General features: G+C 37.1%; 1 protein-coding gene across 10 annotated transcripts; it reads right to left on the bottom strand.

Moving 5' to 3' along the window:
* Window positions 1-217: 217 nt before the first annotated feature.
* On the bottom strand, window positions 218-16,825 carry LOC104248432 (uncharacterized). 10 transcript variants are annotated; one of them, XR_011407587.1, is made up of 11 exons: window positions 16,567-16,825; window positions 14,986-16,088; window positions 14,026-14,094; window positions 13,717-13,845; window positions 13,572-13,622; window positions 12,620-12,760; window positions 11,397-12,489; window positions 1,402-1,559; window positions 603-673; window positions 385-521; window positions 218-307 (listed from the first exon to the last, which is right to left on the bottom strand). XR_011407587.1 is itself a non-coding variant. In XM_009804683.2 (7 exons), exons 1-7 carry the CDS (start codon window positions 16,727-16,729, stop codon window positions 11,470-11,472), a joined length of 2,676 nt encoding a protein of 891 aa, XP_009802985.1. In that variant the 5' UTR covers window positions 16,730-16,825; the 3' UTR covers window positions 9,007-11,469. The 10 variants fall into 10 exon arrangements, 1 of the variants encoding a protein (XP_009802985.1); XR_011407586.1 differs by having other exon boundaries at window positions 225-521; XR_716451.2 differs by lacking the exons at window positions 218-307; window positions 385-521; window positions 603-673 and adding an exon at window positions 1,803-1,944 and having other exon boundaries at window positions 1,011-1,559.
* Window positions 16,826-17,494: the final 669 nt, after the last annotated feature.

The raw sequence follows: 17,494 nt of genomic DNA, 5'->3' as shown, positions 1-17,494 counted from the left end.
AGGTTTGCATAGCAGTAGCCGAAATAGATAATATTTCATCGTCAACAACTGCAAGATTCAGTGATGAAGATGAATCCTATGAGCTTTTCAAAGTGTATGCCATTAGCATTTGTTTGTTGTCCTTTGCCCCGTAATTGACACAATAAATATTATGTAATTATTTTTTTCATATATGTAACAACAATTAAATAATGATGTGATTCATTTTAAACGCAATTTGTGTTGTACCAACTCCGTAATCCAGTTGCTTGCACATAGAGGGGATTGATTAAGATTGTCGAGTTGTATCTTGTTACCAAACGGGAAACTGTGTATGTAAAATTTGTTAATAAATAAAGTGAAAGTGTTATTCATATGTAGAAAAAGTAAAGATCATGGTCTTACCACCACGGTATTTGGTGGTAGCTATTCGATTCGCAAGAATAACATGATATTCTTGTAGTTGCATCACTTGCCTCATTATCTCAATTCCTTCATTGCTTGCCAAGTCTTCCAATATAGCGAACAAAAGAGGTTTCTTCCTGTACATTTATGAGAATTAGCTAGATATTTTCTTATGTGATAGAAGATTAAGTGACACACATGTTGTCCATAACTATGACCTCTTGAAATCTCTTAGCCTGATTAGTGATGTATTACATTACCCCACAGTTTGCCACCACAGCTAGTAGATCTGTTGTTATGAACAAAGAAGAATATAATCAGTGTTTTAAGATCCACAATGAGTTCTAAGTAATCAAGCTGTTATAAGACATAGACTAGTTGGAAACCGATAAAGATGTCTAAGGAACCACCTTTTAATATCGTCCTACTCTCTTCTAGGGAGAGTTAGAAAGAGAAACATTCCTTTCTCCCATAGTTTCCATTCATCAGTTTCGGTATCTCATTCCATGCTCCGGAAATAGCCGTTTTTGTTAATTTTGCATTGGGTCTTCTGATAACTCAACCTTAGCATATCTTGACTTTAAAGATGATGAATAGAAGTTAAATCATTTGGAAGTGAAGCATGAAAGAGTTACGCTGAGAATAGCTAACCAAATTCAACATCACAAGGCTGTTGTTCGGTATCAAGGAAGGAAATCCTATTTAGTCTCCTCGGAGGGGTAATAGTGTCTCCTTTTCATTATTCTTTGGAACAGTCACAATAGTGAACCTGTCGACGACCCATTCAAACTGGTTGATATGTATTAAATATGGTTGTGGATCTCTAATTTTGGCAGTTGAAATGAGATACGTCTCGAAATGTTCGAACAACTTATCACATCGTCCAATGTCATCACCATACAATATTACACAAATTTGTTCCTCCTACAATTTTGTTAAAACGGATAATGCACTAATTATTGGAAGAGTACAAGTTAGAAGATTTTATGTTACAGTTATAGTTGTAACTCCACTTACATTTTCATCTTGAACAATTATTGTCTGAAAATGAACTCGATGATCCCTGCTTTTCTCTCGGCCAAAATTTGTCCACGGGATGAACTTTGAAAGTCCATTCTTTAGTCGATGGTGTAATTTCATTGATCTTCAGTTTTTGCTCCATTCTATCAGTATAACTTGTATATTAATAAGAGTAAAATTGTAAGAACAAACCATCCCACATTACAAATATAAGGCAGCAATATATACCGGCAAAAAAGTGGCAAAAGCCATATGACAGTAGATTTTTCATTACTTCAAAAAGATAAATCTTGAAGAAGAAATTCACACACAAATTAAATTAGCAGCAATCACTTACCTGACGCCAAAACAATGAGAAAATATTACAAATATGAAAAAGAAAAAAGATAATTGGGCACCTAAATTGTCCAGGGAGTTGCTCTTCTAGTCTCTTTAAATGCTTCACCAAAATATCTCCAGCCTATCTGTGACCAAGTGAAAGCACACCCATAGGTAGAGGCGGATGAAGAGTATCGCCACCAGTTTCATCTGAACCCAACACTTTTGTCCCGGAACATAAATTTATGTGTAAAAATTTATTAAAATTACAACAAATGGTATATTTGAACCTATAACTTTAAAAATACAATGGGTTCAATATTAAAAATCTTAAAAATTGAATCCACAAAATTTAAATCCTGAATCCGCCTCTGCCCATAGGTACTACATAACCTCACTTATGGTTGTCAACTTTCCAAAATAAATAAGTAAAAAGCCATTTGCAAATTTTGTAGTAGTGTTGTACTTGTTTTAAGTTACGAAGTCTAAAAATCAATTTATGAAGTTCAATCTTTTAGGCTTATTAAGAAACAGTATGAAGAAAAAAAATTGATAAATTTTAGGTCAGAATAAATCTATTAATCACTTCAATAAGCTGAACACATGTTTAAAAAATTAGATTTAGTGAAAGATTATATCAAACTCTCCCCGGATGAAAGCTCGATTCATTGAAGCATTTTGCCGAGCACCTAGCAGTCAAATTAAAAACAAAGACGTCTTCTAACAATTTACTGATACAACCAGACAACACATATAAGGAATATCACAAAGATTCCAAGGCACTACAGCCGCTCTGTAATGTTGTAGAAACAATTTTCTTTTAATCTTATTTTGCCATGTTGCTTCTTCACTATGTTCTACGCTCTTCATTTTCCAAGACATAACCCCACAGTATGTGCCAGGTATGGAAATTAGAGGTTTTTTTTATAGGTAGGATATTAGTACTTTGTATTAACACAAAAAAAAAAATATCCTAACCTACTAAAAGCCGGCAAATCAATGGTTTTGTTCAGGTATCCCATTAAAGAAGAGAAGTTTCAAGGAGACAGGTTAAAACTTTGGTTAAAAGGGCACTATAGCCTCTCTGTAATGATGTAGAAACATTTTTTCATGGTACAACTCTTCTGAATGAAAGCCCTTGCTACACAAAACTATGACAAGGAAGAACATTTACCAGAGGAAACCACCAAAGTGAAAAGATAATAATAATATTTTATAATAATAATAAGAAGAAGAAGAAGAAAAGGGAAAACAAACGTTCTTGGGAGGAGAGTATTCGGAGCGTGTATAATTTTTGAGGTAGATTAGCGACAAAATTACTTCCCAGCTGTCAAAAGTAAAAGTCAATTTGCTGTGCTGTCAATACAGTGAGTCAGCAGAAGATGTAAATCATGTAATCCTTCTTTTTCAAATTCGTTGAAGTAATTTTCTTTTTAGTCTATTTTAAAATAAATGACATATTTTTAAATTTAAAAATAATTTAATTTTAAATTCTTCATTTTATCAATTTTATTTTAATTAGAAGTTTTTATAATCACATAAATGTCATGGTTCCATAAAGCTTTTACCCCTTAAATTTTTAAGACCAGTAATTTTAAAAGTTTTTTTTCCTTCAACTCTGTGCCAAGTAGGGCTGTTTATCGGGCGGATTTGGCGGTTATTTACTCTTAATGGTTTGGCTTATCGGCTATCGGCTTTTAAATGTATTAATCCGCTAGCCACCCGATAAGATATCGGGCGGATTGGTATCGATTTAGCTCTTATCGGACGGTTTATCGGCCTAATTCAATTTATATTGTGAGCATTAATTATTTGTTGTAAGATTCGCGAGTTGTGATTAAGCACTGGAGCTCTCACAGCGTCACAAATGCCATAGTGTTTAAAAAATCAAAGGGAAGGATGTATGCACAAGTTAATAACTGCGAAGGAAAGAAAAGAAGCTTTGCAGAGATACAAAAACAATTATAAAATTCTTCTAAGCTTATTCATCCCATACAATAAATTAAATTTTATTAATGTGAAGAATCCATGGTTTTATGTCTGTCCATGTGAAGGAACCATGGTTTATGTCTATCCATGCTCTGACATACTTGTGTAGAGGTTTTATCTTAGTTTTCTTTTTTGATTTCAGAACATTGTAAAATATGGATTATGTGAACCATGTTACATAATGTTGGAAAATATTACAAGCACAATAGAGGAGTAATATAAACTTCTTTCCAGTTTCATTGAAATGGCAAAGGTTTAGTGATAAGCTGGGCAAATAATGATTAATTGAACTGCGCTTGAAAATACAAATAGAATAGTTTAAAGTTGTACAGTGCTCTTAGGTTCTCTAATGCCAGATATTATCCCAAAAATAAAATTATCATAATATTCTATTATGCACTTGATGTAAATGTTATTTGGGTATGGTCATTTATTTTCATTTTTATATGGAGCAGTCTATTGATACGTGAAACTCAAAAGGAAGCTGAACACTTCATATGTTGAGCCCGTGCCAACCTCCCTCTAGTATATGTATGTATATGTATTCTTAACGAATTATCTGTTAAGAAAATTAAATAATCCGCTCCTAAACCGATAAGCCGTTAATTAAAAAAATCAATCTGTTCCTCATCCGTTAAACCATTAACCTGATACCAATACGATATAAGCTTCGGTTTTGGTTCGATTTTCGGTTTCGATTCGGTTTTGAACACCCCTAGTGCCAAGCTAAACTACCTCATCTAAATTGAAATGAAGGGAGTACCTTTTAGAGCTGTAATATGAAGTAGCAGTAAAAGCTTGACTGTCAATTGTAGCAGTAATAGCAATCTAAACTGTGAAATTCTTATATTACCCTATATTCTATACTATGGTTGTCCAACAGGACGGGACGGGACGGGACGACATTTAAGCGGGATGGTAGCGGGACGGGACGAAACGGGACGGGACAAACGGGACGAAACGGTCAGCCCATCCCGTCCCGCTAACAAACGGGATGGGACGGGACGGGTTCGCGGGACTTAAGTGTAGTTTTTTTTTAATAAAAAAAACGTCTAGTTTTTTGAAAATGACTAAGTTTTTAAAGTTTACAATGGCTAGTTTTTGACTTATTTAATAAACTTAAATGTTAAAAAGGAAATTAGAAAACTAAGTAAAGAATTATAAAATATTAAAACAATAGACTTGTAATGAAATATTCTAGTAATTGTAAATTTAAAATAGAGTTATAATTTATTTAATTTAATTTCAAAGTATTAAGTAACTAAGACAATTCATAAAAAAAATTCAACGCTTAGAGCTTGTTATTTTATTAATATAACTTTAAAATCTCACATACGAATATAATTCTTTTGAAGAGCACCTATTCTACACAGCCACCTTCTAGGAAGGTTTTTGTTTGAATTAGGCCTCTATGATCTCCGATTTGAAATATTGTTGCACTAAAAGCATTCTCCGATGCTAAGAATCAAGTTCATCATCAATAGAGGAATCAAAACATGTTATATAATTCATATCTTCCTATAGAACTTCTACTCTAGACTTAGAAGTAGAAGGATCAGTTTCACTACATGTTATTTCCATAGATTTATATTTATCAAACATTGATCTAGATTCTAGCACAAGAATATATGTTAGCTTGGAAGTTTTTGAGAGATGGTTGTTCATTTTCTTGAATTGCTAAATTTTGATAAATTTTACGAACAAGTCCCTTTGTACCTCTTAATTTTAAATATGGTTTAAGTATTGTAGAAATTAAATAAACTTGGGGAATAGAGAAAAAATACATTTTAAATTTTGCAATCATTTCATTAATGGTCGGTGCATAAGTTGAATTTGTTTTATACTTACCAAATACAACAAAAATTCCACAAATATACCATAAAAACTCATGGGACAGACGGGACAGGACAGGATGGGACGGGACAAGCAGGACAGGCGGGACGGGACGGGACGAAACGGGACGAAATGGGACGGGACAAACGGGACGAAATGGTCGTCCCGTCCCATATCGTGTCCCGTTTAATATTGACTCATCCCGTTTAAAATAAAGTGGGACGGGACGGGACGGGCTGTCCCGTCCTGTTGGACAGCCATATTCTATACAGACGCATCTATGGAAACAAAGTGGGCTTTGAAGATGCCTCAAAAGTTTGCTTTCTTTACTAAATTGTGTGATGGCAATTAACGTAATAATATTGAAAAATAGAGGAAAATATATTATGAATAAAGTTGGCATGTCAACTGCGAGAAATATGACACGGGAAAATTATATTATTGATGTGTTGACAATGATATAATGAGTCATATATATAATACATGTTCTACTCCTATTACATATAGGATTAGAGTTATTTATATGTAACTATTTAACTACCAAACTAACACTCCCCCTCAAGCCGGTGCATATAAATCATATGTACCGAGCTTGTTACATATATAACGAATACGAGGACCGTGAGGGACTTGGTAAAAATATCATCAAGTTGATCATTCGACTTCACAAATTTTGTAGCAATATCTCCTGAGAGTATCTTTTCTCTGACGAAATGACAATCAATCTCAATGTGTTTAGTCCTCTCATGGAACACCAGATTTGATGCAATATAAAGGCAGTTTGATTATCGCACACAAGTTCCATCTGGCTGATTTCACCAAATTTCAACTCCTTGAGTAATTGTTTGATCCAAATTAACTCACATGTTGCCATAGTCATTGCTCGATATTCTACTTCTACACTAATCCGAGCAACTATATTATGTTTTTTGCTCTTCAAAGACACCAAATTGCCCCTACTAAAACACATAACCAGACGTAGAACGCCTATCAGAAAGTGATCCTGCCCAATGAGCATCTGAGTATCCAACGATCTGCTCATGGCCTCGATCCTCAAACAATAACCTTTTGCCTAGAGACGATTTTATATACCGAAGAATGCGGACAACTGCATCCCAATGACTATCATAGAGAGAATTCATAAACTGACTTACAACGCTCACAGGAAAGGAAATGTCAAGTCTAGTCATTGTGAGATAATTTAATTTACCAACCAGTCGCTTATATCTTGCAGGATCGCTAAGTGGTTCCCCCTGTCCTGGCAGAAATTTAGAATCTAGATCCATTGGAGTGTCAATCGGTCTACAACCTGTCATTTTTATCTCCTCAAGAATGTCTAAGGCATACTTCCGCTGTGAGATCACAATACGTGAGCTAGATTGAGCGACCTCAATACCCAGAAAATACTTTAGTATGCCCAGATCCTTAGTCTGAAAACCTTGAAAGAGATGTTGCTTCAATTTAGTAATACCATCATGATCATTTTCGATAATAACAATATCGTCAACATAGACCACCAGATAAATACAGAGACTTGAAGCAGAATGCCGATAAAACATAGAGTGATCAGCTTCACTACGAGTCATGCCAAACTCCTGGATAACTATGCTGAACTTACCAAAACCAGGCTCGAAGAGATTGCGGTAGACCATAAAGTGATTGGCGCAAGCGACATACAAGTTCACGAGACTCCTCCCCCCCCCCCCGAGCAATAAACCTAGGTGGTTGCTCTATATAAACTTCATCCTCAAGGTCACTGTGTAGAAAAGCATTCTTAATGTCCAACTGATAGAGAGGCCAATGGCAAATAGTAGCCATGGATAGGAAAAGGCGGACTGATGCTATCTTAGCCACGGGAGAGAAGGTATCATTGTAATCGAGCCCAAATATCTAAGTATATCCCTTGGCAACAAAACGGGTCTTAAGTCGATCAACCTTGCCATTCGGACCGACCTTGACTGCATACACCCAACGACAACCAATAGTATATTTGCCTAAAGGAAGAGGAACTAGCTCCCAGGTACCACTCGTATGTAAAGCAGACATCTCGTCAACCATAGCATGTCGCCATCCTAGATGAGACAATGTTTCACCTGTAGACTTAGGGAAGGAAACAGAAGATAAAGAAGATATAAAAGCATAATAGGGTGATAACAGACGATGATAACTTAAACCGACATAATGATATTAGGATTAAGTGTGGTCTGTATACCTTTCCGAAATGCAATCGGTGTACTAGGAAGAGACAAGTCCGCAGTAGGAGCATGGACAGGTGCAGGACGTGAATTAGTTGGGCCTGATGTTGGCGCAAACGACGATGATAAGTCAAGAGTGGTATTCCTGTGGCTAGGATCTAAGAGGAGCCACACTAGACTCCTCAACGGTTGGAACGGGTAAGACTTCTGTGGCGGAAGGTGAAAGAGGAGCTATAGTAAACTCATCAAAGGTCGGTATAGGTAAGACCTCAGATATATCAAGGTAGTAAAAAGAGGTAAAAAAAGGTTTAGACTCAAAAAATGTGATGTCAGCTGACATAAGGTAGCTACGAAGATAAGGTGAGTAACAACGATATCCCTTCTGAACACGAGAATAACCAAGGAAGACAAACTTGAGAGCACGAGAAGCTAACTTCTCTTTCCCAGGAGCTAAGTTATGAACGAAACAAGTGCTCCCAAAAACACGAGGGATAAGAGAGTATAAGGGTGACTGGGGAAACAATATTGAATACGGAACCTGATTCTGGATGAGAGATTAAGGCATCCAATTAATCAAATAACAAGCTATGAGAACTACATCACCCGCAAAATGCAACGGAACATGAGATTCAATGAGAAGTGTGCGAGCAGTTTTAATGAGGTGCCTATTCTTTCTCTCTGCAACCCCATTTTACTGAGAGGTATAAGGACAAGAGGTCTAATGAATAATTCCTTGAGAAGTCATAAACTGCTGAAATTGAGAGGATAAATATTCTAAGTCATTATCACTACGAAAAGTGCGAATAAAAACACCAAATTAATTTTTGATTTCAGCACAAAAATTCTGGAATATAGAAAACAACTCAGAACGATCTTTCATTAAGAAAAGTCAATTACATCTTGAATAATCATCAATGAAACTAACAAAATAACGAAATCCCAAGGTTGAACTGACTCTACTAGGACCCCATATATCAGAATGAACTAAAGAAAAAACAGACTCTACATGACTCTCAATACTACGAGGAAAGGAGGCTCGGGTATGTTTTCCGAGCTGACACGACTCACAATCTAATGTAGATAAACTAGACAAACTAGTCACTATCTTCCGAAGCTTAGACAAACTTGGATTTCCTAAACGTCTGTGAATTAGGTTTGGAGGATATGTAACTAGACATGCCTTGGAGGGATTGAGTGAGTTAAGGTAGTAAAGGCCTTCTTATTCAAGCCTTATACCAATCATTTGTCTCGTACTGCGATCCTGCATGATAAAAGAATCATCAATAAAATATATACTACAATGGAAGGCAGGAATCAAATGATTAACAGATGCAAGACTAAAAGGACAGCCAGGGACATAAAGAATGGAATCTAGAGTGACTGGGGGTAGGGGATTAGCTTGTCTAACTCCTTTTACTTTAGTTTGAAATCCGTTGGCTAAAGTAACAGTAAGAGACTGCGAATACACAATATTTGACAAAAGTGAGTTATTACCAGAGATATGATCAGAAGCACTTGAGTCCACGACCCATTGTCAAAGAGTACTAGACTGGGAAATACAAGCAAAAGAATTACCAACAATAGAAGTATCAATCTGAGCAACATAGGCTACTTGTGGAGATGTCTACTTACTTGCTCGGTACCGGAGGAACTCATTATATTCCCCTTTAGATAAAGAAAATCCCTAGTTACCTGTAGTCTCGGTCTAAGCAACATAAGCATTTTTGGGTGGTCGACTACGTAAAGAATAGCACACTTCACGAGTGTGTCCAAGTTTATAACAATAAGAACACTTAGGTCTAGTTCTTCCAAAACGACCTCCTCCTCGTCTATTCTCCATAGTTTGAGATGCCTGATTTTCCACTGTCTGGGATGCGAGAACAGAGGAGTCAAGTGTTTGTGATGAGATCACTCGATGACTTGGTGCTGCAGCAAGGCGAAGTAATCGAGAGAATAATTCATCAACTGTAGAGACAGTCGGACTAGCCAAAATTTGGTCACGTACTGAATCAAGGTCATTAGGATGTCCAGCTAGTGTAAGAACTGGAAACATCTTCTGTCATTGCTTTTGTTGCTTTTCAATACTAGCAGAAACTGGCATCAGCTTCTCAAATTCTTACATGACTGCTTGTACTTATCCCAAGTAAGTAGACATATCTGATTCATATTTCTTCAAGCTTGTCATTCGCGATATCACATCATAGAAACGAGATATGTCATTAGTGTATAAAGTGCGAGCCTTTTCTCAAACTAAATACCATGCCTGGAATGGGCAAAACAAAGGCATCAATTTGGAATCAATAGATCACCATAAGATACTACATAACTGAGCATCGATCTTTTTCCACTGTGCTTTGGCCTTGTCATCTCTCTCACTAGCCTGTTTGGTTAAGTAATCTTGAACACCTTGACCTTTACACCAAAACTCAACTGACGAGGCCCAAGATAAATAATTGAAACTCCCAAGTAGGGGTTCAGAAGTAATCATCAAGACTGAATTTCCAACGCCAATGTTTTTAGAACCAAAAGCATCAAGTCCGAGAGACATGGTTAGAATAAAGAGATGGCTAGCAATTATCAGCAAAATAACAGAAGAAATCTGGATACTTTAGCCAGAAAAAATACTGTAGCTGTCGGAAAACTATTTTAGTTGTCGGAAAATTTTCAAAGTGCTCGGAATCAAAAAAATAAAAGCACGGGTAGGCTCGGAATTACAAGTTGGTCCGACTGTTCTGAAGAAGGAATTTCAAAAAATGGTCGGAAAGGGCTCCACGCGTCGGCGCATGGAGCAAATCTCACCGGAAAAAAATTTCTCCGGGCAGCGTGGCGGCGCGTGAGAGGTTGTCTGCCGGAGGTGTTTGTTGGGCTTTGGTCGCCGGGGGTTGGGGGACCTTGCGGGGGTGTTGGTTTTTGCACAACACCAATGGAAATTATTATTTTTTTTTCGAAAAAAGCCCTAAAAGGTCACCGGAATTGAAGTACGACGACTGTTTTGGCTGGATTTTCTTTTCCGGATGTTTTCGCACTGCCGCTCTGATATCATGTGAGAAATATGACATGGGAAAATTAAATTATTGATGTGTTGACAATGATACATAAGTCCTATATATACAATACATGTTCTACTCCTACTACATATAGGATTAGGGTTATTTACATGTAACTATTTAGCTACCAAACTAACATCAACGAAGACTAGTTTACTTTAACATAATAATATTGAAAAATAGAGGTAAATATATTATGAATGAAGCTGGCATGTCAACGAAGACTAGTCAGCTTTGACTGATGCACTCACTCTTCTATATAGGTAGAATGTGACCTAAAATTAGCCTAATCATCAACAAAGATTGTTTTTCCGAAATAAAAAGAAACTATAATTAGCAATACTTATCTTGAAAAGACTATCAATCGAACCTCACGTTTATTAACCCAATTACTTTATGTAGACATTATAACATTATTCTTAAAGTAACTACGCTTTAGATACTGACATACATTTTCTTTGGTAAGTAAAGAAGAATTTTTATTTACCACAAAACTGACATATATTATGTAAATATTATGACATCAAGCTTAAAGCAATCTGCATTGCACTTGTTAACAAACAGAAAAGGAGGCTAAAGAGTCATGAGTTGCTTCGGAGTGCATAGTTACCTGGAAGAAGAAAGAGACGATTGGGAACTCATATGAGTCTGGGCGTCCTACCATAACCACCGTTGAGAAGTCTTCATCTATCCTTTGAATGATTGATCGAGGAAGTAATGTTGGTGGATCCATTGGACGTTCCAAACTTAACTCCCAAGTCAAACTTAGCCGCAAATGCTAAAGTTGACTGAAGAGCCTTTTGAATTGAGCTTGGTTGTGTATTTGCAAGGAACGGTGTCTTTGAGGAGCTAGCGATACCCATACTGCACTTTTGTGCAGACTGATAATTTAAAGACTGCCCAGCTGGAAATAGGGAACTCGACTGCCTAAACGGCATTTCGTCGGAAGTTTTTTCTGCTGCACTTGGTCTCCTTTGAATGGGCGATGAAGCACGGTTGAACTCATTAGGACGCGAGATGTCTTGTGCCGCTTTCTCCGCCGAGAGGAAGCTTATACCCTGAGGTGCGGAAGCATGGGGAGTTCTAGTCGACATTTGATTCATGCTCCATAACGAGGCACTTAGGTTGGCTTGATTATCGTCCTTGACACTGCCATCCCTCTTGGCACATGTTGCAGCTTCTATACTATTGTTCATGCCACCGGGCAGCAACTTCTTAACTCCATAATCCATATTAAACAAGCCTGAATATGTGTCGCCACTGGGCTCAGCTGAAGGTGCTTGACCAAAGGACAGGAAGTTTATTCCTTGTGGTGTCCTCGGGGAAACTCCTTTCATTAACCCAGCCTTTTCATGCTTATTATGGATCATTTGACAGCTAAGTTTTCCAACATCATCTGCCTTGGAAGATAACCCAGCCTTTTCATGCTTTCTGGCATCACCTTGCAAAGACTTACCATGAGATAAGAACGTTACACCTTTAGGTGTACGTGCAGCTGGCTTTTGCACAGGCTCTAATACAGTCCGCTCAGTGCACTTACCCGGAACAAACCCAGCTGAACCAGATGAGGAGTTAACGTCTTTATGCGACACCCCATATGTGTTTATTTGCATCAAAGAGTTCGAGTTACTTGGAGCTGATGGTGACATCAGCTCAAGGTTTGAAGCAGTAGGACTTGTCACTGCTGCCATCTTAACAGTTATCTGAAACATGCCAGTGAGACAAGAAGTTAAATACCTCGAGACACAGAGGAAGAAGCCCTCCAAAGAGGTAAGAAAATGAAAATTTGTGACCTAAAAAACTAGAAAACATGAATCACAGGTAGGGACATACCTCATGTGAAAATAAACAATCAGCACCTCTGCTGCAAAACCCGATGGACGCATAGTTATTGCACGGATACTTGGAGAGTTGATGATCAAATGGGCAATCATCACCTTTCATGCAAGATTGACGTGCAAAATGACAACATGGCTGAAGAAAAAAAGAAATTTACAAAAATTAGAAGCCAGAACAGGCTAGAAGCATGGATATTATTCCACATGATAGAAATAAATACTTGTAAAAGCAACAGTAAAGGAAAGGGGGTATTAAAAAATTGTTTCTTTTCTGATCAATTTGATAGTGCAGCAAGTTACAAACCATAAATTGGAACTTAAACAAGCACACGAGATTTTTTCTTGGACATTATGAAAGCAAGCAGTAGCCTCAAACTGCTGCAAACATTTTATGCCTTGGTGTGTTGCCTTCTCAATAAGAATCTAAGCATAGAGCAGACATAAAATAGATACTCAGTTCTATCTCTATAACCTGAAACTGTCCTGTGCCTATCCTACACAGACTAATTTTAATCCACAAGAAAGATATAATATATGGAATTTAAAGCATAGCCTAAAATGTGGAATATAGTTTTACATTGTGAGGTTCTTTTCCTCCCGTTCCCTGCCCTCCCCACCCCTCCCCCTTCCCTTTTAAGTTGTTAATAATATCCAGAGTGAAGAGAGCATATAAAACTTTACAGGTTTGACCTTCATGAATATTTCTAGTTCTGTGTCTTATTATGACAAAATAATTGATAGCAAAAAAGGTGTCAGCAACTGGTGATGATTGAAGTGCTAATAAACATTCAAACTGACCTGAGTGCTATTTCAAATAGGCTATAGCAATTCTCAACTAGGAAACAAAGTATTAATGCCACAATTTCACATCAAAGACTTCAAATCTCCTAACGTGCCGACAGCTTACAACAATATGATAGAACAAAATAAAAGAAGCATAAGCAGACCTTTGACTTTGTCAAGGGGGTGGTATCATGAGAGAATTTGCACTTCTCACCCTGTCAAAAGAAAAATGAACAAGGTTAAATCTCTAAAACATTGAAAGATCTGCTAAATTGAATTGCCTTTTTTTTAGATGAAATTTTAGCTTACCTCTGAGCATCTTCCTTTGAGATAATGGCGGCAATATGCCACAACTTTTGGTTTCACCACTGGTGGAAGCTTCAGCCTTTTAACTCCAAGCTTTCTGTTCTTTTCAGCTCGTTTAATTCTTTCTTTGGCCTACAAAATATATTAGATTCTTTAAATAAAGACATATGCTTAAGAATGAGCAACTTGATCCTACGAAATCAGAGCATAAGCATATTACATTACCAGATTTAACATTCTTCTGTTAGAGCAGGGTAAAGGAAGATAAACTCATTCACAAATAAATGAAAATGAAGGGAGAATGAGAGACACCTTTTTCTTTGCTCTCTTTTCTTTGGTTAAAGGACCTCCCTTCTTTTTCTTTTTACCGATATCAGCATCCTGCCACAAGAGGAACAGAATCAAATATAGCGATATTTGCAGCTGATGAGAAACACAGAAAGTGAGACTGCATGTCAGAAAAACTGCAAACTATACTTTATCCATCTATACCATCGTACTGACTTGCAGACGCAAATACGAGTTGGGATGTTCAATTAAGAGGCTAACAGAATATAAAATATTTCAATAACCCAATTTCTACTTTGTCCCTTCCCTTCCCTCCTCAGCTCAAGCAAGATCATCAGGTAATGCACTACGTATAAAGTATGCAGATGCGGCATGCCAGCATCAGTAACTTTAGAAACCTGCTAAAGTCCTACTACCATTTCTTTTTTCCTTTTTCAGGAGGAGAAAGGGAGGAGAATGAATTAGAGTCAAGTCTTGACGATTTTGATAGAAGTCAACAAGCATGGTAAATGATCTGGATATTCTATGCATTTACGAACACCAACTAGAGGTTCAGCTTTCTTTTGTTGAATTTGGGAATGTCTATAATAGGGAATAATCGCACCAAAAGTGCAGATGGGCATATGTGAAGTTTATCTCTTTGAAACAGCAAGTGAATTCTGTTTACTTGGATCAATAGCAGATCGGAAGAGCTTCATAGAAGCATGAGAATGTACCGAGTCCAAGACAAGTGAGATTGCTGGACACTTATTGCACTAGCCATATCTAGCGACACTGACAACGTTTCATCTGATTATGCGAGAGAAGTCAAAATATTCCTAAGAAGCCATTCACCTATTGCATTCAAACACCGGGCAAACTGAAAAGAATCCGAATTAACCAGAACAGACATGAAAGTTGCACATAGTGGAAAGTGCAATAGTTAGAATGTAAATTAAGTGCAAATTAAGTGCTACAGTAAAAGATTGAAGGGAGTGATCATACCTCTGCAGCATCTATTAAGTGTTTATTTTCTTTTGCCTTTTCTGCGGAGGTTGCGCCAAATTGGAAACCAGCAGGATGATCTAACTTCATGTCTCCACCAACTTGTTTAGCAACATTCCCACTATCCAAAATGCTGTCATACACACGGACCTTTCTGGTCCCAACATCCTTTGAGCAAAAAACTTTTTCAACATTATCTTTCGGCTCTTCTCCAAATTTTCTTATGAATTTTCCCCCCAAAGAGGTGTAATCCTCATCAACTGCATCAATGGATGAAGAGGCATATGCGTCCCTTTTTTGTGGTGGATTATCGCGAGCATCAAAAGCAAAATCTTCTCGATCAACAATGTCAGCAGGATACTTCTCTGCTTCAACCTTCTTCTCATCCCGAACATCATTAACTATGTCATAATCTGATTCATCAAAAACCATAAAATCCCCAGAAACTTCCCCTTTCTCTATTTCTTCACCCATGGGAACATGGACGGACAAATCTGTTGCTCCAGCAGAAGATATCAAAGTTTCCAATTCCATCTCTTTTAGACGCAAGCCATGCTCCATTTCTTCCGTCAAATGTGTCATAGGAACAGGGATTTCCTCTCCAGAGACCTCTGCAGGTTGTGACAACTCAGCAACTGTATCCGCACCAAAACATGACTCTATAGTTGCACAGACATCATCAATGCTGAGTTCTTTGTCTAATTCTACCGGTCCGACAGGATCAGACTCCTTCACTTCCGATTCATGAGTGCTACACCTATTCCCAGGTTCCTCGACCATTTGATCGTTAAAACTACGAGTTTTGTCTACCAAACGATTCATATCATCAATATCATTTGTTCTAGCATGGCCTCTGTCGCCTTGTATTGCATCACTTGTACGATTTGAGAGATCTAAATCTACTTCCATTTGTGCACTGGTAAAATCTCTGTATCCAGAACGAGAGCTCCCTTCATTTCCATCACCCGAACCCTGTTGCACTACCAGATTGTCAGACTCCTTATGAGCAGGACCATTAACTAACAAATTATCAGACCTGATGAGATGATGATCAACCAACTCTTCGACTTCATTCTCTTTTCCCAATTTACTGCCATTGTCATCTATACAAACATTTTTTACAAATTAAAAAATGGCTTTGTCAATACCAACATGTTACTATAAGTATAACTTGTATTTAGTATCTTCTCCAAAATTGAAGTCATGTCATAATTAAAAATTAGCGTCGGAACCATAGTTGTGCATATAGATTGTACATGTGTAATCACATGATTATCAAAAGCATACATAGCAGAACACTAACACACATTGAGATACATCTGTTGCATGTAAGATACACACACAAAAAAATATATATATGTTATATATATAAAAGACAATCACAATCGGTCATTCGACTTTATTGCCATTTCAAATTCGAACAACCTAAACTAAAGGCATAGGGATGGCTGAGTGATTACCAAAAAATAAAAAGGAACCTACTAATAGTCATGCAACCACATTGATAAACACATAAACTTATACTCTGAGCTCTATTTTCTGTTAATTCAGGCAAAGAAAATAAAAGTTTAGTAATTTTACCTGGTTTTTGTATCTCAGTAGTAGAGTCGGTGGTGGGGCAATTATAGGATAGAATCTGAAGGAGTGTAATGTAGGTTTGGCTCATTAGGGGTCGGCGGCGATGAGGAGGGAAAGGGAAAGGGTTTTGCAAGGGATTTAGGGCGCCGATATGCGAATTCTCCATTGTTGTTTCTGAAAGGAAGGTCGAAAAGTTTTGAGAAAATCGTTTTGAAATTCGTCGGAGTTTATGGAGTCGTCGTGAAATTGTGGCGGCTTAACTATGGTGGGAAAGGGATCAGTTTTTGATGTACATTTCTGCCCTCCTACTTTTTAGTTTTGTGACATAACTCCCTTCAACTTCTAATAACAGCTTGTTTGGATGGTTGTTTTATATCGGTTCATAATGTATCGTATCTTGTATCGTATTGTACTGTACCGTTTGATAAAATAATGTTTGGATGGATTGTGTCGTTTTGTCGCCGTTTCATGTTATCACGCACCAGTAATATGATGAGCTTGCAATATTATAAAGAAAAATTATGATACGGTATATAAAAAGGTAGGGTAAATGATAAAATAAAATTATTTAATAATAATGAAGGGTGAAATTGAGAAAAAAGGACAAGGTAACGACGCGAGCACACCAAATCGGTCGTTACATAAAGTGGCACATTTCTTCATTACGTAACGACGAATTTAACGATACGATACGATAAAATTCAAATAACAATCAAAACAAACATTATATTTAAAGTAATAATACGATACAATACAATAGGTAACAACCATCCAAACAAGCTATAAGTGACAACCTTGTGCAAATGTTTCCTTCTTTTCAGTTCTCATACAAATTAACCGATCATAGCCACAAGAAAAAGCGCACACGCACACACTTTTATGAAAAGAGGAGAGTAAATAACTTCTATCTTTTCTTCTTCAACTCGTCTTT

Source organism: Nicotiana sylvestris, chromosome 5 (genome assembly GCF_000393655.2).
Source record: "Nicotiana sylvestris chromosome 5, ASM39365v2, whole genome shotgun sequence".
Taxonomy (NCBI): domain Eukaryota; kingdom Viridiplantae; phylum Streptophyta; class Magnoliopsida; order Solanales; family Solanaceae; genus Nicotiana; species Nicotiana sylvestris.
The sequence above is the reverse complement of the archived record's forward strand: the minus strand, read 5'-3'. Positions and strand labels throughout refer to the sequence as shown.